Source organism: Anoplolepis gracilipes, chromosome 6 (assembly GCF_047496725.1).
Source record: "Anoplolepis gracilipes chromosome 6, ASM4749672v1, whole genome shotgun sequence".
NCBI classification, from domain to species: Eukaryota; Metazoa; Arthropoda; class Insecta; order Hymenoptera; family Formicidae; genus Anoplolepis; species Anoplolepis gracilipes.
In genome coordinates this window covers 13,634,687-13,662,588 of record NC_132975.1, presented here as the reverse complement: position 1 = coordinate 13,662,588, position 27,902 = coordinate 13,634,687, and the positions used below count along the sequence as shown (strand labels likewise).

The 27,902-nt window shown below is 39.8% G+C and overlaps 1 protein-coding gene across 1 annotated transcript; it reads right to left on the bottom strand.

Moving 5' to 3' along the window:
• Window positions 1–1,710: 1,710 nt before the first annotated feature.
• On the bottom strand, window positions 1,711–27,673 carry C15 (homeobox protein C15). The gene is made up of 4 exons (XM_072894653.1): window positions 26,720–27,673; window positions 25,598–26,527; window positions 8,784–9,012; window positions 1,711–3,225 (listed from the first exon to the last, which is right to left on the bottom strand). The coding sequence occupies exons 2-4, from the start codon at window positions 26,361–26,363 to the stop codon at window positions 2,979–2,981; spliced, it is 1,242 nt and encodes a 413-aa protein (XP_072750754.1). The 5' UTR covers window positions 26,364–26,527; window positions 26,720–27,673; the 3' UTR covers window positions 1,711–2,978.
• Window positions 27,674–27,902: the final 229 nt, after the last annotated feature.

Here is a 27,902-nt window from a genome sequence, read left to right as displayed (position 1 = left end):
GGGCGGGACGGCCCGCCGCATCTTCTCTGCAATTATAGGCAGTAAACGCAGCCACATCCGGTACACAGGGAACTCTAGGTAAAGCGGGATAATATTCCACGAGAAAAGACGCCGATTAAGGCGATCAGAGAAAAAGGAGTCGCATCTTTGAGGGAGGGGAAAGAGGTGCGACTAAAAAAGAGAGAAATAAAGAGGGAGAGAGAGAGAGAGAGAGAAAAAAAGGGACGGAAAACTGACGGATGCGAAAGATCAAAATGCTGCGATCGTATGCGACAAGGTAGTCGTTTGAGGACTGAAATGACGGAAATCAAGCTTTCAAAGAAGATGTAGGCATTACACGCCTGACACGGAGTAATGAGTTCTCGTTACACGATAACTCGTCGCGATACTTTCTACGTATTTCTTAAATGAGGCAATTTGCACAAGTGTGTTCCGATCTCGTCGAGGAAAATGAAACGTTGTACCTCGTTCCGGGTATTTGCCGTAAAATGTGTACGAGTGACATTGTACAAATAATGAGATTGACGTAAGGAAAGCGTATAATTGCATCTTTAAAAAGAAAGCAAATGTGCGTTCCAGGTGCGACTTAACTGCACCTGTGAACAAAATAAGGTCTCGTCAACCGATCCTACTATTTTTTCGAAAGGTAGATATGTATGTACTTTACGAGACACTTTATATATTATATATTATATATCGGAACATGAGAATGTAAATTGTATAAATTATCTCGTCAAATCTCGATTTCTTAATAATCTTACCTGAATGAGAATCGGTTTATGTAATGAGAATTATATGTGATTTTATATTAAGAAACTTTCATCTCTTGAGAAAGAAGTTACTAAATGTATTATTTTAATATAAAAAAATTTTTTGACTATTTTCTTATCAAATTTTGTTTTTCACAAGACTAATAAAAGATAGTTTAAATAATCGAACAGTAAAGTTAAGTGAAACATTGGATATATTATAAGGAATTTTCTTTTGTAAACAGAACAAACTGACACGCGTGCTACAAAATATATGTAGCAACAAAAAATTACTTTACACAGAATCCAAATTATTAATCGGTTATTAATCTCGTGATTTGCATTTTCTTAAATTTTTTTTTTTTTTTTTTTTTTCATTTTAAGGAAAAATTTTTGTGATAAAAAAATTGCTTTCACTCAAATTGATTGCAATCGATACGCGATGAAACTCGAGATACGCGAGCATAAAAAAATCATTAAGATTGATAATTATCCATGTATCACGAAATGAATCGCTACCTATTATTAAGTTAATGCTGAAATTATTACTAATTGTTCTTGCGGTAATAGACGTAATTCCGGGCTCTTCCCACGCAACCAGTGTCGGCATGGTCGTTCTCGCAAGGATGTTATAATTAGATAGCGAGGATTGTATAGCAGTTAAACCATTTTATATATGCATTTCAATTCTTTTTCTCGTATATACAACGTTACACGTACTTACATAACATCACATCTCGTTCGCTATAATAATATCATTACGACTGAACTCTTAATTTAAAAATATACATACCTAATCATACGACGACGACGACGACGACGATCGTGGTGTTGTGTGTTTGTGGGTGTATGGTGTGTGTGTGTAGGTAGCAATATATATATATATATATATATATATATATATACACATATATATATATATATATACACATATATATATATATATATATATTGCTATATAATAATAATCATCATAATAATATTCCAGGATATAATGTAATCTTGATTGCATTTCTTGCCGAGCGTTACGCGAAGTAATATATACAGGACGCATGTAACAATCAAAGAAAACGTACGCCGTCGATACGTTGGCACGACAGCGCTTTTTTTTTGCGTATACAAGTATATTTCATATCGTACAAGTATAATGTCTAATTACAACTATGGCGCCTAATATGTACACAAGATATGTCATGTCAACTGTTCCGTCAGGCCCGCATTCACATTTTTGCGATGAAAAAATATTTTTTACTCGTTGAAAAGAAAATTGAATGATCTCCTTCTCTCCCTCTCAACAATATTCCATAAGCGAGTATTCGCTAGTAGTGCACTTTACTTGCGATAAAATTTAGAATTTATGATATGCGATGATGTGGAATGAGGATGTAAATACGAGCCTTGAGTTTTGGCTTTGCAATCGATGATTTCTTTCGACGATGCATAACGTGCAACTTCCCTTTAGAAAAGATCGAGTAGGTCAATACGGTGGGACGTACATTATCGGAACGTTCGGGCTCTCATTTGACGCGATCTGAAAATAACGTTCGGAGAAAGTTTCTCTCGCTGCCGCGGCTCTCTATTTCGTCGAATTGAGACACCTACATGTCGATAATGTCGCGTCAACCGGGAGTTAATTGCGACAATCTGATCCCGCAAGGAAGAACGGACGCTTTTAATGCGATCCGATTGTTCGTACATGATAAATTCAGGACGATTATCGTGTCGTATCGAGGATAAATCGACCGCGCGACTGCTTAACTGCTTAAACCGTGACAATAATATGGCAAAACCTCGGGCTGCGGCTAAACAAGCGGTACAGCTCCGAGAATACGTGATGATGCGTAAGGCAATGTACATATATTCGATTTCGCGGTGCTCTTTAGGACGTTCGTGTTCATGGTTGTCGCCTGAATATCGTAAGGCAGAAGGAAGGCGATGCTCTAGAATGTAGCCTACGTCTTGTAACTATTCTAGAAAAAAAAAAAAAAAAACAAATGAACAAATCTCTTCTATCGATTACCTTATATCGATCGGTCGATGAGCGAATGAGTGTCCCGTCGTTCGCTACATATAATCTCGTGAAGCAAATGAAGGAACGGAATGTACATAGATCGAAATTGAAACGAACGAGCGGGTATCTGATTTCCGATCTCGTCTTCGTCGGACGCGAGACGAAGACGACGGAACGACGATTCACTTGGCGAGACTCTCCCGGTACGTCGTCTCGCTTCAGCAAATTGGCTCGGCCAGAGGCTGCGGTGGGCCGTAGGGGGAGGCCCACTGGCCCACCCCAGGATGGGTCAGTGTCGTCGCCGACGATTGCTGCCTGCTGTCTAAGCTGGACACTGGCGTGCCACCCGGATGCCCGGACACTGTCGTCGGGTACGCCACCTTGCCGAGGGCCTCGGCCTGCAAGGACAGCATCAGCCGGTTCGCGGCCTGTCTCTCGGCCTCCCGCTCCTCCGCCGTTTGTCTCCTGCAACACAATCGAGTTGACGTTGTTCCAGATTAATTCGTCGATTCAGAAGAATCGAAATCGCTGACATTGTCATGTGCGAAAAATCGCTCGTGTTTTTATTTTCATTTTTTTTCGCATCGAATGTGTCGATCAAAGAGATTTGACAAAATTTTACTCCTATTTTGATTTTCCATCATCAATTTTGATACTTTTTAAGCAGGATTTGATTACTCGATTATTGTGAGAAATATATATTTGAAATATTTATATTTTAAATTCATAAAATCAGCTAAATATTTCAGGTAGGAGATTAATTAACGTATAAATAAATTATTACATATCAGGTATCATTATTAATTATTCGCACATATATAATCCAGCAATAGAAATAGCCTTCGTACATATTTTCATTTCAAATGCTATTTTATTAATTTTTGATCAATTTATACGTTAAATCGCCTGGCACACCATTGGGATTAAGCAAAAGCGACTTGCGCGCAGCGTGAGAGGCGAGAGGAAGCGAGGCGGAGTAAAGGACGGGGCGAAAATAGAGTGGCGGTCGTTGGGGCGGAAAACAGAAGACGGATGTAATAAAGTTAATTCGATTCGTCACTATGGCGGGGAAGCGGCAGCCACCTTGCCGCAGGGTGGCTCGCGCGATGTCTGTTTTCTAGCGTTAAGTCTATTAGGGCGCCGCAAAATGGCCGACTCGTTTGGTAAGGTCGATAGAGCTTGCGCGTGCCAAATGGTGAACAGCCAACTTTTTCATCATATCGTTACGTATGTATACGCACGTGCGTTAATTAAGAATATATTAATTTTTTTATTTAATATTATTTTTGCGTCATAAAACAATTTTTTTTTTTTCTTTTTTTTTTTTAAATTCGCTTGGACATTTGCAGTTTTGACGGCCGCTCTGACGAAACGAGCTTCCGTGACAGGATGGGGAGGTGAGCTAATCCCGAACGTTTCTCTCTACAACTAACACAACACTCGTGTGGCGCGCGATCGTTATAATTTTCTAAAACTGGTTCTCCTCCCGGCAAAATACCCATGGACCTGACTAAAGACCGGTGGCGCGAACGCCCGTGTCCTCCTTACGAATTATACCGCGTTTCGGCCTATCGCGGCGCAGGTACTATCTCGTTGACCCTCTTTTTGCCCGCCTTTTTCGGCCGCGAGTTGAGCAACACGATCCGTCAAACAACTTCCTGTAATTTTCTTCGCCCGATATGTATTAACGAGCTACCCGGTGGGTTAGGTGGGTACCGACGCGACGACGCGGTGATGGTTTGCCGTTTCGATATTTACTTTTCCGACTCTCGAAAGTCGTTACTCGCGAGCCTCCGTCTATACTTTGATATCGTAACGTCTGTTTGTTTATCGAATCGATCTTCTTAACGAGCGTGATGATTGCTAGCTAGGCGATGCTAGGCATTTTTCTATTCGCGACAATTTCCGTAAAATAACATCCATACATTTAAACATTCAAAAAACATGATCGCTTGCATTTATCCGTCAAACATTTATAATAAAAATTTAGATCCCATTATTATTATAATAAATTATAATAAATATGTAATAAATATACTTGTAAAATTAAATGAAATTAAATACTTTTAATTACAATAAAACTTTTATTACTACAATAATTTACTATAATAAATTCTTTTCACATTATAAAATATAGACATTTAGTATCCTTTTATTTATATACGGCACAAAAATGTTAAACTTTCTCCGAGTTTACTTCATCGTCTCTGTTAGCGTTCTAAGGTTAATTATTATTATCGCAGCATCGATAAATAACGATTATGAATCGTATATCACATCGCTTGAGGGTATAATATAATTCAAAATAGAAACGGGGAGCAGGAGGATTTAACGCGCGTTATCGCTTTTATCAGCCGTCCGTGGCGATTGAATCTCTCGCCGCCGTCCGTCTCCGAAATCCATTACGGCTACGCCATTGCGGCAGTGACAGGTGCACCTACGCCTCTGCAAGTAATTAACGCGGTTAGCGATTAATAATTGACGATACCGTGCCGATTACATTTTGCAGCCCCCGACGCAGTCTCTCCCTATATGCGGCCGGCATAACCATATTCTCTCGCAACCTGGGACACATTACTCTTATCTTTATACTTTAGCGCATGCCCTCGGATATAGAGATCCACTCGATCGTGGACAGAATGAGAGAACGCGAGAGCTTTTCGCGATTCTTTCCATCTCTAATTAACCGTTATATCCTTCTCGTCGATTTGTCATTACTTGTATTTTATTAATTCCTGAGATAGTGTTTACAGAGAAACAGTTTGACGTATAGGAAATTTTAACAGTTTTATAATTAACAACATATTGCGTCAAAGCTAATATCTCAAAGACATTTGAGATGAAGCTTTTATGATAACGATATCAAAATTCATGAAGATCGTGGAACTGTCAAAAAAAATTTGTATGGCAATTTTCATATATGCGGAAGAATTTGATTTCATATATATATATAAATTATGTTGAATATATTCATTTATACGAAAGATACTGACGTATGTTAAAGCATGTCAAGAAAGAGAGAGAGAGAGAGAGAGAGAGAGAGAGGAAGAGATATCTGGAAATCATTTTAATTATTATAAAGATTGCGTTGTGTTTTCTTCTATTATCTTTATTACACTCCTTTTTGCCGTAAACAAAGTTGTGCCGTAAAACATAAACAGATACGAATTGGACCAAGTCGATGAAAAACTCTAATCAACCCGAATCGCGGCGCGATAATGTCGATTGATTTTTCTTACGCGCCTGTTGTATTAAACGCACGCGATATATCGTCGTGCCTACGATTCGTGTTTGAACGGTTACCGGCCTGATCCTACACTGTAACCGATGAATGTTTAACGACGCAGATCGGTGGGGTCGAACCGGCCCGGCAGCAGAGATCGAAACGATTCAGCCAACGGATTCGAGAACGTTTGACAGTTTAAAAGCCAAGAAGCTCTCTCGCGGAGGGGCTGAAAGAGGTGACGGCGGGGGGGAGGGGGAAGGAGAGGGGGGAACGCGGGAGGATTGGCAGTCAAAGCGTCGGCCCGAAGAAGGGGGAGGTGGGGCAGACAGGGTGCGCGCGCGACGGGAGGGAAGAGACTACATTATGTACGGGACAGGGCTAAGCTGTTAGGTATCTGAATTATTGAGGCCGAGTTATCTCATCTCTGCCTACAGTCATCTCGTTACTTTAAACGCAGCTGCACGCCGGACCGCACCGCGCACTCGCGTCGCGTTATAACGCTCCGCGTGTTATGCGCGCTCCGAGGAAGACGGGTGCGCGCATCGTCGTCGAATTTCCCGACGATCTTCTTTGCCGGATAACAAGCTCGAACATCGGCAAGTTTGCCTTATGCAGAGTGCCTACTTTCTGAAAAAACATGGAAAATCCGGAATTCTCACTAAATTTCTTTTTTACCTGCAGAAATTAGAAAATTCTCGTAGAATTTTATTGGGATTCGCGAAATTTAAGAAAAAAATTTTCTTTGTTCTTATATTGTAAGCAATCGGCAATCTGACAAATTTAAAATATAAAATATATATATATATATATATATAATACAATTTTTTAATTGTAATTTTTAATGATAAAAAGATTAAAATGCTATGCAAATGAAAAATGTTTATCTTATGAGAGAGATTAAGTAGCTCTGTGTTTTTCCTTCATATGTAAGCATTAGAAAATGCATGCAATAAAAAAACTTATTTTCGAGAAAGTTGCGACAAAAAATTTTTTAAATATTCTCTTTCTATCTAGAATTTTAAACCAAAGTACTAGAAATATCAGGAAGAATTTCAGAGAATTTTTTTATGAGATTTAAGTAGACACATCCTGATAAAATAAGCTGAGAAAGAGGGAGGGAGTCGTTTCTCGTTGAATAAAAGAAGAAAAAAAATTTTTCAAAAGTTTTCCAAAGGTTTCCAACAGCCATATCCCTCTCTGAGATTTTTATTTCCATATTTCGCAGTGCGATTCTCTCGAACGGGAAAAAGTGCGCGCGCGGTGACGCATTATTGATCGCGCGTATGATTACCTGTCGTGCGTGCGTCTTTAATTAAAAATAATGTACTTGTCACTCGGGCGTGAAGTTAACTCGTCGTAACATTCTAGACAAATGTACCTGTCACGGCGATAACGTTCCCGAGCGTACTGAGACAGATAACGCGTGTCGTCGGATTCTAAATTGAATTTCACGCTCGCTCCTCTCTCGCGACGACAAAAAACTTCTCGCTCGTCTTCCTATGCATATGAGACACGTAGAAAATAAGTCTCGGAACTTTCGTCCGTAATCCAAGGGAATGTAGATCTTGTTGCGAAAAACTCTTGCGGTTTTCTCTTCGACATCAAGATGTCAGTTACTGAATTGTGTAATATCGAAAATTAAAAAAGTTAGAGAAGAGAGCCGACAAATAAAATCAATTGATTTGTTTTTCCCCTTGTAATCCGTATTTTGAAAAACGCACAATTTTTGCGAGACGCGCAGATTTGAATAAAGGAAAAACTAACTTTTTTTACATTTACGTATACGTATAATTTTAAGTCACTTTGATATCAAAAGTAGATCGGAGAATTGAATAATGACTGTAACCAAGTCTGTTCGAGACTCGTAATTAGGCAATTATCACAAACGAAATTAGAAGTGTTCATATTTTAACGCCACGTCGTTTCAAGCCACACATCACGTGTCAGTGACAACACCGGTGTAAATAGCGCACGTTAAAATTGAGAGAATCTTTGATTCCCGATCTTTTTCGAGGAAGACATCGACGAAGTCGATTCTTATCGCTGTGTTTGCGACATCGAAAATTTAAACTCGCCGGAATTTAATTCTTGACAAACTGTCTCGCCAACACGACGACGAATACAGAAAACACGACGAGAAACGAGCCGTCGAAGAAGCGTCCACCGACCGATCGTGGCGCGATTAGGTTGACGTGTTCAAGAATCATCGGTCGTGAACCCAAAGAAATCTCTCCGCGAGAACTTTTACCGCTTTATCACCGCGCTTCGTAGAAAACGATCCAAGGACTTCACAACGCTTCGACGACGATTTTAGAAATTCTGACGAGGTCAAGGAACGGAGGATGAACAGCGCCAGGTATATTGCATATACGAGATAGAAGGATAGAGACAAAGAGAATCCTTTGGAGAATGTGGTCGGGGCCCGTCGTCTCGCCGCCAAGACGCCCCTGGTATCGAATCTCGCTTACAAACGGTCCCCGTTTTTATCTAAATGACGTGTTTTCGTTCTCCGTTATCTTGAAGAGATTCCCAATACATTTAACTGCCAATGCGTTTACAGATATACGCGTCAGGCCGCGACTAACCCGCTATTAACATTCCGAACAGAATTTCCAGCTCGCGTTTTCTTTCCCTTCCTCTTTCCCCTTTCTTCCTTTCCTCTCCCCCCGCCCCCTTCTTGGAAGATTCATTCGTCGTAGAAACAACGATCGTTCTACAAATCGTCATTGACAAACGTTAGCACGATAAATACCATAGTCATGATTTTCGTTATAAAATATCGCCTCCGAAAACTCACCTCCATTTTGTCCGTCTGTTTTGGAACCAGGTTTTCACCTGCGCGTCCGTCATCTTTAGCGATTTGGCGAGCGCCGCCCGCTCGGCGGACGCCAGATATTTTTGTTTGTGAAAACGCTTCTCCAGCTCGGCGATCTGCAACCTCGTGAAACTGGTCCTCGGCTTCTTCCTCTTCGGTGGCGTCCGATTCTGATAGGGATGGCCGATCCGTCTCGGAAATGCTCCAGCCACTGTGTGAAGAAAGAAAAAAAGATAAACAATAGCGATAAACAGACATTTCTTACACGTGGTACTTGCTGGCAACATTCTGTCCGCTATTACGTCAGCGTGTGTCCCGATGTTCTAAATATAGGAACGTTTAAATTTTGAACAGATTGTCGATATGTTTAAAGATATCTCCACAGTTGAAGTGACACAACAGGTCACTCTGTGTACCGGGAGAAATTTACTTGAAATAACCAACTGTCATCGGGAAATGCCATAAAGATTAGTAATACCGCCGTGCCGGCGTTTTATATTATTCGTGTATCCGAGTCATTATGATATTAATGTAATATAATCGATGGCTCGATAGACGGACAAAGTTTTTGACGGACGATATCGTAATTTATGTTCATCGAACATCGCTCCGACGTCTCTCTCGCTTAATATCCGTTCGCTCCGTCTTGTATTATACCCCGATAGACGGCTATCGGTGTCATTAAGCACTTATCTACCTTAGCGTAGTAATAGCGCGCGAGTAACTACGCTAAATGCCGCGTGCGAGCGAATGGATTTGCATATGTAATGAGAAAGTACGCGATATTACCAATTTCATGAGGATACGGAGACCGGATGCGACCTCGCAACAACCAAGCAAATCGTCGCCGGCCGCTGCGACGGGCCCGCTAATGGATTAAAACACGGTATTCGAGGTGGTGAATTTAAGCGATTGTACGCTCGGCGATGAAATTTCTGCGATTCTCAACCGTGAGAGATTTCAAATTATTCGCCGAATTAATTAGAGAATCGATAAAACGCAGGAATGTAATCTCGCTCGTGGATTATTATTACGGAATCATCATGTCTGCGTTCAACGAGCTCGCGTATTTATAAGAAACAATCGTCGAGACGTTACTACTTATTTCGATGCAATTTCAAAGCGAGAGGAACGGAGGGATATATATTCAGTATACAATAACGGCCTACATTTCCAACTTTGATTTACTGCTAAATAACACGAGTAATACGCTCCAGGAACCCTCTCATTATGGCCTCCCCTACCGTTCCCCCCCCCCCTCCCCCTTTCCCCTGCATGAATTCGATCCAAGGATCGCGTGCGTTTAAGCGATATTTATACGAATACACGAATGAATGTCGGCTATTCTATCGAGATACATTTCTTCCTTTTTCTTTTTTTTTTTTTTTTTTTCTTTTTCTTTTTCGATACGACACCGGTAACGAAACAAGGTGAATTTCGGCCGAGAAATATACGAGTAAACCCCTAGAATCTCTCTTCATGTTTTGTCGACCGGACTCTTCTCCCGCGCAATTTGCTGTAAAACCGAGGAATCATCGTTATAAAGGGTAAAAGGGCCATCGAGTGAATATTATCCCATTACGCACCCCCTTTTTCCCACCCCTGTTTTACCCCTTTCATCCCTTTATCGTCGCTCCTTGTCCAGAAATAGATGCCATCGCGAGCGATTCAGATAATAATCTCATTAACGCGTTCATTTGCAATTTTCCTTATCGACATGTAAACGTCAAAATATATACGTCAGACAAATGGCGATATCTCAGGTTTCCTATAAAGATATATAATCACTTGTAAATAATATATTTGACAGATTACTTAAATGCATATTCAGCGAATAATATGGGAGTGAAAAAGAGGAGTAATAAAAAATACTCGCAATTAGTCATCGTCCGGTGAATTTTCATTCGATTGCACGTGATTTGCGAGAAATGCATGATTTATACGGCATGTAATCAGCGATCGTCGATTACGCTTGGAGGCGCGTACAACGCACAACGCACAAACACACACACACGCGTGTACGCGCGACATAATGACTACAATTGATAAATGATTCGAGGGACCGCATCGGGAATATTCCCGATTGATTTCTCACAATTGCCTCGTGCAATATATGTTGGCCGGCGACGTGCGAGTGGCACGCAAATTATGATGATACGGCGAGCGTCATCAAGAAAGAACAGGCCGCACCATATTTCGCTCACGGTTTTGTTCCCGCACCGACCACCCGCGTAATTCGCGAGCTCGAGCGAGCTTCGACCTCACATTGGCCTCTCACATTCTTATCCCGCTCGCGCGCGAAAGGCTCTTTTGCGTCATCGTTCTTGCGCTTATTAGGACGATATAATCGCAGTAGTAGGCTATTATACTTCGTTAAATTATCGCGGCGTACTAGACGCGGTTTTTCTCTCTTTTTCTTTCTTATAATCCACTCGTAATTACCTTCGCGGAATGGTCAGGCATACACGCCTGTACAAGGATTCGCAAAAGATCCGGTAAAACTTTCATGACATAGATAGGATGATGGAAATGTGTAACGTAAATAAGGATAGTCTATATCTCTATGAAAATGGCAACTTATATTTCTTTAACAGGATACGATTATCCATCTTCTGCCTATCAGAATATTTAAGTAACTGAAAGATTAAAGAATAAGAAGGCATATTTTACATTGATGATTTTTATCACAAGAAACGTCGATCATTGTCTGTTGTACGATATTGACACGCTGCTTAATGGTTTCTTTAGTCTATTCATGTCTCACGTTGACGCGTCAAATTATATTCGTTTTCTTGGTTTTTATTAATATTTTAATAATTTAATTATGACATCCGCGAGTCTTTTGGACACCGAATCGTTTCAATAAGTAACGATGTTCACTATCGAGTAGTGCATACGATCGATGGCGAACAATTAATTAATGACGTTTGTTACGAGGCGAGGAAGAGGAACGATCTCCGCCAAAGTGACCGGGAACTTTTGATATCGAGAAAGGGGGAAGAAGCGACCGTCTCGTAAAACCAATTAGGCTCCGTCCTGCCAGCTATAACTCAGCGTTTGACGATAACGCTCTCGATTCCTGTTAATTAACTGCGTTTAAAGCGCCGCTTGTTTCCAATCTGACATTTAAACGTGGGTGTAGACTCGCATCGTAGTCAGGTATTAAATAGCAAATCTATCGAAAGATTAATGAAATTTGCTTATAGCGTTGATTCGTTTCTCCAAAAGTATAGGATCGAGAAAGAAAGTCGTACATTATATCTTCTTACGAAATTGCTTTGTGCTTGATCGCGTTTTCGTGTTATCGTCGTACGAAGTCGCCGTCGTTAGCATGTTTAACGGCGATTTAGTCATCGCGATTTGTCAAATGGTTAAAGCGCGAGTTTGATAATATTTTGCCATGTAATCTCTGTGTCGATTCTCGACGCTAAAAGTTACTGCAATCGAGGTAATACTTTCGAGTAGAATTTTCTATCTTAAAAAGAAGAAAACATCCATAGTAGAACAAATTGTTATAATACAAAATTTTTTTTATCACATAACGAAGGAAATAAAAGACAAATAATAAAGATTGCTAAATATTATTTCATATTGTTTAGAAGTAAAATATTAAAATATCAAAATTATCATTAGATGTTGGAATATTCTTCATCAAAAAGTGTTTCTTGCTTTATATATATAAAAAAAAAAAAATGTACTAAATTGGAAATTACACAAAATATTAAATTTATTCACACAAATATATATTTTAATAGCAATTAGATAATTGTCTTTGATTTAAAAATTTAGTTTGTATTTCAAAAAAAAATCTTAAAGTTAATACTTATGTAAAGACATTTAGTATTTTTATTATTATTATCATCGAAATCTGACAACTGCCTCTCATTGTGATAATTCAAGTATTATCGCGAGAAATTTAAAGCTAGAGTAAAGATTTTCGCGTTCAAGCAAGGAATGTTATGAGGAAATTTTGTTCATCGCAGAAGACTAATGTAAGAGCCGGGGGTGGTCGTAAAAACAAGATGGCGGGACGTCGCCGCAAAATGATCAGTGTAAATAAACGCGCGCGCATACAGCCTTGTAGCAAAAGTCATCGACGTATTTTCACAATTTGCGTTAAAGCTTCGTCTCATTGTCAGTGTTTTATTATATATATATACTCATCAAACAGAACCGCCTATCTGTTTTTAATTTCTATCTCTTATCTCTGCGCAACAATTATCGTCCGTCTTATCTGTAATTGATACATTAAAGAATATGTTTTCTATTTGTCGATCAATCTCCACATTTTCATAAACTAATATGTTAAATCCAAAATATTAATCACTCGTCGATTAATCCGTTTGACAATTTTAGTGCCTTCGATTAATGACTTTGATAGTATTCGGAATTGTATACGAAATTAAAAAAAAAAAAAATGCCGAATGTCAATAGACATATTCTGTCTACCGACTGATTTTCATCATTCACAAAATTTATGACTTCTGAAATATCATATCCGTCATCGCTTTGTACATTTGCATGTCCTAAATTCCAAGCCTCCTGAAACAATACAAAGGAATTTCTGAAATACAACTCGTTCTTTCGAGATGACGATAATGTCATAAAAAAATCCCTGCAAATCTTCGAGCGAGAGAAATAAATGGAAAAAATCAAGATCGGCAGAGGTTTTCCACGAAATGCGCGCAAACGGTTTCGTCTTCGGTGACCTACTGAGCTTGTAACATAACCTTTGCCGACGACGATGACGGTTCCTCCCGCGACCGAGAAAGAGACCAGGTCTGGAATCATCTGGTGATGCAATCGCGCGTCGCTGTCGCAGCGGCGAACCTAGAGAAAGTCATTATACTTTGAGCACGTTCTGCCTGGTAATGGAGTTTGCGGCCTTCAAAGTAAATTGTTTTTCTGCGCGCAGCGCGGATTCCACGACCAGCAACCGCGGTCGAAGTCGTTGAAAAGCAGAAGATCCCGCGGCTCTTCTCTCTCTGTATTTCGCGCTCGCGGCACTTGTCGCACTTGCCAAACCTCGACCAGCATCGAACCCTCTTAATCCTTTCGCGGATAATCCTGCGACACTCTGTTTATATCCTCTTTAGTTCTCAAGTTAATAGTTTTCCACCCTTGTTCACCGGCCATAAATAAAATTCTTCTTTATTTTAATAGACTATTTCTTGTGGATTTTCTTCTTTGCCGAAATTATTTCCTATTTAATTTGAATTTCTTAATCAAATGTATTTTATTATTAGATTTTTATTCGACGGTTTATATATACAAGCTCCTCAAACGTTTCCTCTCCTCCTTTCCATCTTAATTAAAATATATTGAAAAATATAAAAACTAATTTAAATGCGCGAATGATTCGTTGCTCTTTCCTTAGAAGTTCGATAATTATTTCGTTGTTCTCAAGTTAATAGTTTTCGACCATTGTTTACCGTCCATAAATAAAATTCTTCTTTATTTTAATAGACATTTTGTTGTGGATTTTCTTCTTTTCCGAAATTATTTCCTATTTAATTTGAATTTAGATCAAGTGTCTGTTTTATTCTCATTTACACAAAAAGTAGCGCATCGACAATTTCTGCTTCTATCAAATGTATTTTATTATTAGATTTTTATTCGACGGATTATATACACAAGCTCCTCAAACTTTTCCTCTCCTCCTTTCCATCTTAATTAAAATATAGTAAAAAATATATAAAACTAATTTAAATGCGCGAATGATTATATATTTATTCGACGGATCATATATACAAGCTCCTCAAACTTTTCCTCTCCTCCTTTCCATCTTAATTAAAATATAGTAAAAAATATAAAAACTAATTTAAATGCGCGAATGATTCGTTGCTCTTTCCTTAGAAGCTCGATAATTATTTCGTCGAGATGTCCGTCCCGCACGTGCTTCAGATCTTAATTGCACGGACGCAAAGTTGTAAACTCCAGAATCCATAAATAAAACAAGGATGCAAAAGACGTCGAGAGGTATCGCGCTCGCTAGAATAATAACACCTTGGGGTCTCTGGACATGTAATTTCAGGTGTAACGCTATCCGTAGCTGAATCTTTATGAGGGATTTACTAAAAGTATTAACCGGGCTTCTATCACTGCGAAATCTACACGTATTTAGAAAACATCGATATGTGTGTATGTAACATGCACGCACGCACGCACGCACCGTCGATATGGTGTGTAATTGAACCCACATAGCAGACAGTTAAAGGGCACTAAACGGATTCGTAGAAAGCATATATTCCATTCTATAAAATTATGTTCTTCAACCCTCGTCTCTAATATCGCCATCTTAGACACGCCGTTTCCCGTATGCTCAACTGCTTACTACATTTGGTTTCTCTTTTTCTATTTCTCGACATTCTATACACTTTTCTTCGCGAGAGATTAATAAGGATTGATATAAGTTTAGTTATCGCCGTATGAAGAGAACGTGAGAAGAATAAGCTGTTGCGATCCGTTTTGCGCGCCCGCGATTTTTCTATCGGATAAGAATAAGTATTATATTTCCATCAGAGCAAATACTGGTTGTACTCCTCATATCGAGGTGAAATTCAAGACACTCTTTTCTTTAATTAAAGCCATTCAAGGAATCGCAGCGAAGCGTTGCGGGCTTGTAAAACGCAAAGGATAAGTACGGTAATGGGAATGCTGGTACTTTGTTAGTACTTAATTAGACCGGCAAAGAGAAGAAAGAATGAAAACTAAACGTTTCCCCGAATGTAAATCCCAATGCAGTTGCAATTTTGTGAAAATTGTTTAAGATAAAAAAAAACGCGTAAGAATATTACAATCTTTAAGTGAGACTAAAACAGATGGATTTGTCGCGGGAAGAAAAATTTTCATGAAAGATGTGTCCCATTTTCCGATATTTTCCTAACAACAAAAAGAAACGGTGACGTGTAAGCCTTTGCGCTTCTTCGTCTGTTATACCATTCTCGTCGTGTCTATTTATCCGATTGATTCCTTATTTATATAACAATTCAATATATATAAAGATCAATATAAATGTAATAAAAATATATTCCAGAGCGACAGAGTTTTTTCACTAAATGACGCAGTGACATGATTAATTACTTTGTTTCGGCGTGTTTTGCTGCGCCAAGATAAGATCTTACGTTCGACAAAATTTGCGTCTCACGCTTAAAGATTTAATTAACCAACCGATTACGTAACGCGAAAAGTTTGCAACGCCCGGGGGAAAGGGACCCGTCTCATTCGCGTCGATCGAAAAAGGGAGATGTGAGAGTCGCGAGCACCGATCATTTCTCAAACTCTATAACTTGATATAGACCCCTTTCTCCATCCCCCTCGACCTGGGTGGTAAACGGAGGAGCGAGAGGTAAAACGGCGGTGCCTTACATTATCGATATTACGAGGCGTCGATAAAAAATCGCATAAAATTAAGCAAGCTCTCGCACGTGTTCGCGATAAAACTCAATACCTTTAGCCTATGGATATTTACCAGTGGTTCTCACGCATTTGCTTTTCCACCGTCGAACGAGCGTTTAATTCGCCGGCCAACACTTTTACAGAGTTGTTAATAGAGGTTTCAGAGAATCCGCTACAGTCATAAACGCGTCTAGATGTCGTTATTTTTAATTTTTAACTGTCCTGTCTTTAAGCTGGTCAAGTACAGCACGCCTAGCATTTGATATTCTAAATATAACTGGAGAGAACTGTCATTACACATATATTTTTTTATACTTGTACATTTTTCTATACATATTTTATAACTTTTTTGTTTTTATCGATTATTTATTTGCACGTCGCGAGAACCTAATATATTCTTCCCCGAATTGTAAATAAGAGCGAATTCGCTGTATTATTTAGAGTAACCCTAAAATAAGACGGGCCATCATATATATTCTAAATGTATCGTAAACCGCAGCGTATAAGTTACCCCACATTCTCATGCGCGTATAAAGGTAGAGCATTTCGTATACATTTCATCGTTTCAATAGCCCGTTAATTATCTCCTCACTTTTTGCCAGCGTAATTTTATTATCGTTTTTATTTTACTTGGTGTTATTATTATTTATTCTCGAGTTTGAAGAATTTTTCCTAAATTAATATTAATAATCTCATTAATAATCTTAATATTAATATCTCATTTATAAATACTTGTATTATATATTTCCCGTCATCAATTAAATCGGTGCGATTGCTATAAGCGTCCGAGGAAATATGGCAGATTCGCGGCGGATTCGTCAGTCACATCCATACGTTATGACGAGTGACACGGTGCGATCAAGGTCTACCGAAATTCGCTCTGACGTGCCGCCGAAGACCCGACGGCAAATCCCGCCGATTTCTCCGGGGATTGGAAAAAAAATCGCGAATGATATGCCGGAAACCGTAACGTCCCGACGGCGGCGGCGGCGGCGGCGGCGACGGCGCTCGCCCTGTTTTCGCGATAAAATATCGTCAACGCGCGGCCCCGCGTTTTTTCGACCTACCGAAAATGCCGGTCAAAAGATTTGCCGTCCCGCGTATATTTCCCGCTGCAAAGCTCCCTGGGGACGTTCGATCGACAGGAGGGCAGATTCCGGCCGATTTCTCGTATATATCTCGCACGCGAGAGAATACCGGACCGCTTTGTTGCGAGTGGCCGACCAATCAATTGACCCTCCCTTGCTCGTTTGAAAATATCGCGTTTTGCACGCGCGTTTTGCCCGTTCGAATCGCGTTCCTTTGTAAACATAGTCGGTAAGACTGATGAGTTGTTACAAGCTTAACGAAGTCTATTACAAGACTTCAAACAGTTGTTTAGAACTCGGAAAATAATAGTAGGTAAAATAGAAAAACATACGTATAAATGAAAAAAATAAGATACATAAAAGGAAAATCAACTAAATAAAACGAAATAAAAAAATATTAAAGAAATTAAAACTGTGTGAAATGTCTGCAAAATAAGTAATTATTCAAATTGGTAAATTCTTGTCGTTTGTTATTTAGCAAAAATATGAGGCGTCCTTTGTAAACATAGTCGGTAAGACTGATGAGTTGTTACAAGCTTAACGAAGTCTATTACAAGACTTCAAACAGTTGCTTAGAACTCGGAAAATAGTAGTAGGTAAAATAGAAAAACATACGTATAAATGAAAAAAATAAGATACATAAAAGGAAAATCAACTAAATAAAACGAAATAAAAAAATATTAAAGAAATTAAAACTGTGTGAAATGTCTGCAAAATAAGTAATTATTCAAATTGGTAAATTCTTGTCGTTCGTTATTTAGCAAAAATATGAGGCGTCCTTTAAATTGCACAGAAGAATATTTATTATATAAATCTTATAAAACTATGAAAACGATCTGATTCGCCGCATCTCGATCCGAATCGGAACCGAATTCGAAATCGAGCGACACGCTCCCGTCTCTACGCGCTAATAGTCTACAACGAAATTAAACTGAAGTCACGTTAATTATATAACTTGCCCGCGCCGTTGTTAGGCAATGGGGGGGGGGGGGGTCCATCGCCGCGACCAGCGAACGCGAGAGAGCATGAGAGCAACGAGAGCGATGATGGACGAGCGCGCCTGACCTTACGGGGGCTGCCAAGCTCGCCCAGCGAAATCCCTAACTCTCGACGCTAACTCGATCAGTCAACGCCCACCGTTGGCCCGCACCGTTGCTCGGCTCTAATCTGCCTCCAGATTAATTACTACGTAATGCCAGCTTGAATAATTATCGTTTCTACGGAAACCCGTTCGCGCCCATATTCGCATACGTGCTCCCCTTGCGGTGTTTCTTGCCTCTTCTCCTCCTCTCCCGTTTCTTCCAAAACGTGCAAACGTCTTTATGTATACCGTATAACATCTGATTCTATTAAGCTCTATTGGACTTAACGAGTAATTTCGCAGAGAGATAGAGGGAAAGAGAGAGAGAGAGAGAGAGAGAGAGAGCAAAAGAAATGCAATACATTTAATTGAAATAATCTAATTATGTGTTTTATGTGTCTCACTGGAAATTAAAATCATCAAAAATCATTGATAAATTACTTTGAGCGGTTTGAATAAAAAGTCTATTGCTTTGATTTTAGTATATCGTTATCGTATATACGTACAAGCGCGAAAGCAGTTATATTTTACATGCGTCATTTGTTGTGGTTATTGTTCCTTGAATATGTTTCCTTTCTTAAAATTTTTTCGTTATTTAATAATAAAGTAAAGTGTGCAAATTTTAACAAAAATACTCAATATTAAAAATAATTGTGCTGGATATTTTACGTTTTCAAAATTTAAGTAATTTACGTACTAGTTTGTTATTAATAACTTTTGCCACAGATTAACTTTTCCCGAACACTCTGAATGATTCAATTTAAATAACTTTTTCCTATTAATAGATAAATATCTTCTTCTTCCCAGGTCAACAATCGAAAGATAAACAGCATCTTAAGAAAACTAATTACTTGTAATTTTCCAATTGCCAATTTTGCATCGGATATTAAATAATTGAATCGATATTTTGGCGAAAACAATATCTGCGCTATACTTTTGGGAATACATATTTTATATATTTATATTAATTTCCTTATTATTATATTACTATGATACATGTTTTATTATTTTATTTTTGGACAAAATGTTATTATTATTATTTTTATATATCAATAAAACTTCTCCGATGCACGTATGTATCGTCAATTAGCGATTGTGGAGGCGGACTGTCATGAACCGAGTACCGTACAGGTCAATTGCCTCCCGTGTTACGCTTCCGCCTGAAGCGATCCGAAAAATTAAATGCGCATCTAGCGCACTAATAGCACGGCGTAATCAGAGCTCTTGGTGCGAATGAAAATTACAGTAATACCGGGAAACGTTTTCCTCGCGGCCATTCGTAACTGTTGAAAATCGGCACAAGAAATTTCGAATCCACTGTATAAAATATATATATGTACACACACACACACACACACACACACACACACACACACACACACACACACACACACCGCGATGCGAGGTACCATAAACCGCGCACGGTCCAGTCCCACGTGCGAGAAGATTCGCCGTTTTCGATTGCACGATTGGTAGGACCCGACCTTGAGCCTCACCAGAATTTCTCGATATATCCGACCTCCAAATTTCCAATTTCTAAGTAGCTAATAAACAGGCTCCTAATTACGTAATTCATAATAATTCTATCGCTACCGTCCGCGGCCACCGGATTCGCCGTCGAATCGAGAACAAAACGTATATATAACGCGTAATTTTTTTTTTTTTTTTTTTTTTTTTTTTTTAGGTAACCCTACCCCGTAATTTCTAATATATTTCATTGAAACACGAGGAAAATACGCTGGTACGGGAGTATTTGGCAAGTGTGGCCCCGGGGGCCGCCGAAATATTAGAAATTGCGGGTTTTGCGAGCTACCGCATCTCTGTATACGTTTAATTCATTCGTATACACATTCGCCTACGGACATATATACATATATATATATATATATATTTGGACAATTTCATCGGCGAAGACCGCGTCGACCGCCGCGGCATCGACGGATTCTGGTTTTCAGGTTTCGGTCACGCGATGCCTTTTTTCTCTGTTCCCGGTACTCGCTTATCTTTGGGCCCGAGGCGCACCGACGCACACTGCCGTTTTCTGTATCTTCGTGTGTTGTCAGTCGTACAAGCTAACTTTCCGAAGTTGGGAAGAAGAACTCGTTCTCTCTCTCTTTCTCTCTCTTTCTCTCTCGCAGAACAGGAGTCGGCACCGAATCGTCGGACGGCGACGATTCGAAAGCTCCTTCCTTTCTGGACCGAAGAACGCACTGAGAATTTTTTTTTTTTTTTTTTTTTTTTTTTTATACAATTTCGTCTCGAGTGTACATCGCGATCGTACGCGACGTTACGTAAGAGGAACCGGTCTTGCTCGTTCGCTAAAATAAAATGGAAAAAAAAAAAAAAAACAAACTTCTTAAAACGAATTTGCCGCGCCCCGTGCCATTGTGCCGTAACCGTTTCCTAGAAGGCGCAAATCAGAGAAGTAATATGCGGACGTAAAAGTGCGAAGGCCTAATTATTATTGAACGCCTCTTTCTCTCTGTTCGCGCAGAGAGCGTACATTGTAGAAAATTACTGTTGCGGACCCGCAACGTTCCAAGCGTTCTCGGGTCCGCAGACTCATCGCCCGAGGATCATCATCGGGCCCGGTCTGCCGTTGCGTGGTATAACTACACAATTGAAGAGTTCAATTAGAAACCGGTCCAACTTAGCCGAGAGCTAAACAATTGAGATGATATACTGTCGACTGTGGTCGAAAATGCGTTCGCGAGATCTCTAGTGTCATTCTAAAAAGTCAGTCCGATATAATCTGACATTTGGCCTTTCTGTTGTATTTCCGAATACTGAAATTCTAGCAAAGGAGCCGCTTATTAATAAAATAAATTTAATACCTGCCTCCCCCTCCCTCCCCGATCTTCGCATTCATAGTGCTGTTAGATTTGTTTTTAATAGGACTCTTTATTCGCGACCCGCTCTCGATTTTCCGTTCGATTGATCGGTATTCAATAAAGTGTCGATTTACCGAAAATAGCAAGCATTTCTGCCGAAATAATTCTACCTTTCGCGCGAGATCTTGATATGTCTTGTCAATATAATTGGCGATATAAAACAGTATTCTCAAAAGTAAATTCTGTACTATTAATGCAGGCCACTTTTCCAAAATAGAAATTTAGTCACACGTTGTGTGTGAAATATAGATTTTTGTGAAATTTGCGACGACTGCATAAATTATTACAATCCTCCAAGTGCATTTTTGCGAGAAGTATCACGGAGTGTGGTTCTCCAAAGCATTCGTAGAATCGTTCGAGCCCGCTTTTAACGACGAGCACATTTTGCCGATCGCATTGGCGTAGTTCCCTAGTTCCTAGTTCCCAGAAGGATATTTTCCTTCTCGGAAAAAGTTATTACATACCATAAATATTAATGTTTTAATTAAACAAGTAAACGATGATCGACAACGGAGCGAGTATACAATTATTAAGTTTTTGTCGCTCGTTAAATACAATCGTAATAAGATATGTAACATCTGAGATAAAAACTGACATAGAAACGATAAAGATAATGTGTTACTATTTTATGCGAGTTGAGTCATCCCTAGGTATACTATAATTATTAACCGTTAATATGTAAATTATCTATTCCACTTATATATCATTTACATTTCAATTAGGTGCATATACTATTGACTTTAATGCCAAGTTGGACTAAATAAATAAAGATAAATAAAACTAAATGATAATGATTTATATATTGCACAGTCATCGATTAAAGTTGAAACGGATAAATTTGAAGCCCCAAAAACGAAACAACTTCTTCGTCCGCTACGCCGGTGACTAAACAGCTCGAAAAGCCACTTGGCTTACAATCAGAGCGAGACGATTATGTCAAATCGGTAAAATTGTTTCTCTGAAGGTAAATTGGAACCTGGTTTAGCGGTAATAATTGTTTATGTCCGAATTTAAGGCGCTTTGTTCCATAAGGACTAATGGATCGAAAGTTTTTCTCGAGTTTACACGTTGCGTAAAGATCGATATAGCGGACGTAAAAATCATGTAATAATGTTGAAGAGAATGGAGCAATTAGTGTCTCTGTTTATAATTGTAATTCGGATTTATGTAGCTTCTTAATCGCAACGCGGCATTTCCGGTCGATTCAAAGTTGCCGGCTCCCTCCCTAATCGAGTGTCATTTCAGTGTCAAAATGACAGGTGGCGGGAAATAATCGAGGCAAAGAGGCACAAGGCAAATAACGATATGGTTACCGTTCGCTCGTCAAACGAAACACGTTATGCGCTCTTATATTTCCCGTGAGTGAAATCACTTTCGGAAAACGTGCGTCGCGATCGATCCGACCAAAACACCTCGTCCGATGCCGTTGCGATCGCCGTAATATGCTAAATAAATGGCAGCACAAACACAATTAGCATTTTCGCCTCGTCCCAGTGATCGCGACATTAACGGTTTTAATTATTCAAAATATATGCGTGGTGTGTGCATTGTTTTTTAATTATAATACTTCACAAGCGCGAATATCGATCAAAATATTTTCATTTTCACATTTTTTACAAACTGCTTCTATCTCTCTCGTGTATATATCATGCTTATATTAATATATGCATTTTAAGAAAATGTCTCTTAGATGTGCCTTCTCTTCTTAAGCAAAAATTCATGCAACGCCATTAATATTTTTTAACAAGTTTCTTTATAATTGGTTTTTATGATATGTAAGAATAACTCTCAAGTGTCATTGTAAAAATGACATTGTGTCGATCGAGATTCGCGCGGAATCGCGTATAAAATCGCGCATACATTTAAAGGATTACTTTGTTTCATTGCGTGTCGATACTCCTCTCTCGTTGGCAGGCATTAAGCGTACTTCGAACAAAATAATCGGGCAGGAGAGTAATGTTGCTCGTACGCATAAATACATTTCACTCACGCCAGGCGAGTAATAGCGGGTTTCATTACCCGCACGAAAAAGTCGGCGCATTCGAAAGAATGTAAATGTTAATTATGTATTTTGCACGTACCTGTATTTTAACGTTTTACACTTTTACATCTCTTTGCCCGCGTGCAATGATCGCGTCCGTAATGATCCCTCGGCCCAACAACATTTCCCGTATATCGCGTATTTCTCTCTCTCTCTCTCTCTCTCTCTCTCTCTTTTCTCTCTCTTTTCTCTCTCTCCCGATTAAAGCAAATTAAAATTATACCTTCAAAGAGAGAAAGAGACAGATACGTATTGCGAGTTTAAATTGCTTTCGCAAATTACATATATCTTGAAAGCACGCGGTGAAACATGAGGCACTCGGAGTAACAGAAAAAGTTTTTTTTTTTTTTTTCACAACTTTATCGCGTTATAAATTGTATGTATGAAATAAAACTGTTGCATTTTTATTGCTTGCGTTTGCGTGACAAGATATGATATCTAATATTTTGCGCCATATTTGCATCGGATTAAAACCCCTATTCCGAGTTCAAAGGTCTTTTTTTCTCCGTAGGAGATACCGTGGAACAAAAATAGAGATTGTCAAGTGAAAGAGAACAAAAAGGGTTATCGAGCGGACGAAAGCGAGACGTAAGGTAACGTGACGACTTGGGCTTGTCCGCACACCATTAAAGTGTCACTCGGTGTCACTCGGTGTCTTCGACGATTTCGTACCGGGCTCTGATCGCGACGACGGCGCGAGTGAATAATTCGCCGCTAATACATAATTGATATCCTCTATATACGATTAGCAGTCGCAAAGCGCAGTAGTAATGACAGCAAGTAGAGACCCAGGCCTCTCTCTTAGCCCGGGGTCGCCGTCTAAAGATATACCCATCCCAATTAGAGGAATTGACATCGGTGATCGCCGACGCCAACCGGGAACGCCTCTCGCTTTATATTTCGTCACTCGATTCTATCGAGCGGCCGGTTCAATTCCCCCGCCGGGAATTAATAATATCCGACAATCTCGCTAATTGCATAAATCATATGTTCCTTCTGTATCATGTAAGTGAGACACATATAATTCGATCGAACATATCTATATGTACTACATGTGCGATCGTTATCTCGTCGCGGCGATAGTATAATAACGATTCGTAATGCCAAGAGAGATAAGTAAAGCAATTAATGTTTCAGGCAGTGTTTAATAGCTAATATCTTTTTTTCACCAAGATATCACACGTCGTAGAATATAATTATGCGATATTATATATTTATGCAAACCTGATATTTAAATAACAGCCCGTAGAAAGAAAAAGAGACAAATACAAATATATCTTTCATTACATATAATTTTTTTTTTTTTTTTTGTTAAGCCAACATATTTTTAAACTGTTCAATGTATTTTTAAAATTTATTTTCAAACTATTCAGAGCTGGATGTGAGAGTCTAATAATGCCTCGCTACTTTAGACTTCTTTGGAAATTAAGATATTCTTTATTTAAGACGTTGCTGTTTTGTTCATTGCGATAAATGAAGATCGATGTACATCGAAATATCATTATTTCGTAATTACAAACGTAAATTCGGAAACTCTCTAGTGGAACGAAATGCTTAAATTTAATTTCCTCGCTTGCTACTCTCTCGAAAATATCTAAAACGTCATTTATTCGAGACAGAGTCATCTCATTTTAAAATGAAGATACGATCTCATGCATACTAACAATATGAAGTAGCCGATAACGATCAGTGTGTTTATCGAAAATCTTATTCTCATTTCGCAAGAAAAATTTTCTCCACACACCCATTATATTATTTTAACATTGTATTAATATTAACTAAACATAAATGGATTTAATTCTGAGAAAAAAGAAATCAATCGACGCGGAAAATGTATCTTTTTTAAAAATTACCGATGAATCATCGAGAAACGTCGATAATCGAGCCATTTATTTGGAATAAAAATATTCAGGAGAATTGTCTGCTGGTTGACATGATACTTTTCGTAATATCAATTTTCTCGTTAATAATAAGACAATAAATTTACCACACTCTTAATCGTTAATTTATGCAATATAAATATAATTAATTAAATAACAACAATTTACAAATTGGCTAATGAAGGCCCAAGCTCAATTATTAGTGAGCGCACAAATTTATTTATTTTTATTATTATATACTTGTTAATCTAACTATCTAAATACGAACGTTTCGGTCAATTTTTTGACCAGCTTTAGCGCAAATTATATATCAAAATAAAAACGCAACATATTTAATTAAACTCTAGAGAGTTTTATTATCTCTATGTTAGGGGACACATGTCGAAGTGTCACTAAATTACCTTATATAATATATACCTGCTAATCTATCCTTGAGATGCGGATGCGGCTGCAGGGGATGCGCGGCAAGGTTTGCCAAGAGACTCGCCCTGTGAAGACCCGCCGCCGCGGCCTGTTGCTGACTGTGTTGAATGGCCTGTAGGCTCCAGGGTGGTATCAGGGCCTGTGCAGGTAGACCCCCGGTCGGCGCGCCGTTCGCGCCCGGCGGCCGATGCGCCGGTACCCTTATGACCCCGCCGCTGGTGTAGATGAGATTGGTACCGGTAGGGAAAAGCCGGAAGGGGGCGAGGAGATCCGCCGCCGAGGCGCAGTGAACGGACGAGGACGAGTTGGCACGAGTGTCGGGCGTGCTGTCATCGTCGTCCTTCTCCGACAGCTTCTCCTCGACGTCGTGGCCCCAGGATCGCCTGCCGTCGTCCAGGACGCCGCCCAGAGACGTCTGACTGTTGTTGTTATTGTTGTTGTTGCCCTCCTCCCAGGACCATTTTCTCTCCTTGTCACTGTCCGGCTCCTCCGAGGATGGGCTCTTGGGGGGATTTCGGATTTCGCCGCTCTCGCCCAGCAGACGACTTATGCTGAACGGATGGCTCCGGGAAGAGTCATTCGGCAGCGTTCTCGCGCCGGTTTGGCTCGGAGGCGGTGAAGTGGAGCACTCGGATGTCTCCTGGGACACGTGGCGGCCATCGTGGCTCGTGTAATTTCGCGGACTGCAGCTACGAGAATCCGAGTCGTCCACGTTGATCTCCTCCGTCGCGTCCACGTCGCTATCGCCGCGTTCCGACATGGTCCCTCCTTCTCCCTCGCGAGAACTCGGCGCTTAGTATCGGCTTCAACGAAAAGACTTATCTTTCAAACAGCGAGTGTCTTCATCGAGTCGATTTCACACAGTTTACATTGACGAAGCGATACGTCGTGGGAATGATGGAATGTCGATGGGCAAGCTTAATTCTGAGAAAATTTTTTTTATTTCACAGGACTAGATTACGATAGATTCAAGAGTTCAACGAACGTTTAAATTTATTGCACAACAAATTTGATCTGGACCACCTCATAAATTTCGCATTGAGCGGCGGCCATTTTGTTTCTACGCATGTATGCCGACGCTGGTACCATTTATATACACAGGACGGAAAAACTTACCGAATATATTCATTTCTTCCGAAACTTTTTCTCGCTAATGCACCGTCTTTCTCTCTTCACCCTTGTTTGAGATGCTACATTCCAAGCGCAAGTTTCACAGATTTCGCTCACTGACTCGATCAGCCATCGAATTTTTTTTTTTTTTTTTACGAATTTTATAAGCAACAATTCTGTTCGTGTCAATATACCAATTCTATCTTCAGAAATTAAAATCCATCCTTGAGTCACGTCTTTTTTCTATATCGCGTATCAGGAACCAACGTGCCTCTTTCGAGGCTGGTATCTCTGTCATTTTTAACAAAGATAATTTTGATAAAGAAATACCTCTATTGTTATATCACTTTACGTCGATTGGAAATGGTGTTAAGGAATTTTTTTTCCCTCCAGAAAACGTCCAATCTCACACTAATAAGCTCGAGTCTTGGCAGGTCTCAGTCCCAAAACCAAGAAATTAACTTGTTGAAAACACTAGACGAAAAACGCGCGCAGTGAAAAACTCTGGCACTTCATAAAAACATAACAGGTCGCGTTCACGCGATCATGCAAACGGCGGGAGGGGAGAATCCGTTCTCCGTTTCGTCAAAATTCAAAGTCTTGGGTGGTTTAACCGGGAGCGCCGGCGAGTGCGTGAATCCGAATCGGTCGCGTCGAGAGAGACCAGACGTTGTGAGGGCACCGGTGAAGCCAGATGGTTTATCCCTACCAGGATAGCGAGATGCGTCGCCGACTCCCGGCACCTGGGCTCCAGGTAGCCTCGCCCACTGTTGGTTGGTCCGACCAATCCGGCGACAGCTCTCTACGCCCACAGATCCGCGCATTGGTCGCTGTTAAATTGATACCTATTTAACATTTGAGCAGAATGTTGCAGGCGCGATCGCCTTTTTCTCCTGTATTATTTATTGCTCGATCGTCGTGCCTCCTTTTTTCCTCCTCCTTCTCTCGCTCGCTCCGCTGTTTCTTTCCTTCGCGTTTCTTCTCCTGCCGGGTAGTCCTTATAGCTATCTTCCTTCTCTTTCACTCTCTCGTGTCGCATCGCATCGAGTTGAGGAAGTGGCGGGACTTAATTAGGGAGAATATTCTTACTACCCTCTCGCTCTCTCTCTCTCTCTCTCTCTCTCTCTCTCTCTCTCTCTTTATCTTTCTCTCTTCTTTTCTCTCGTTTGTCCGTCCCGTCGTATTATCG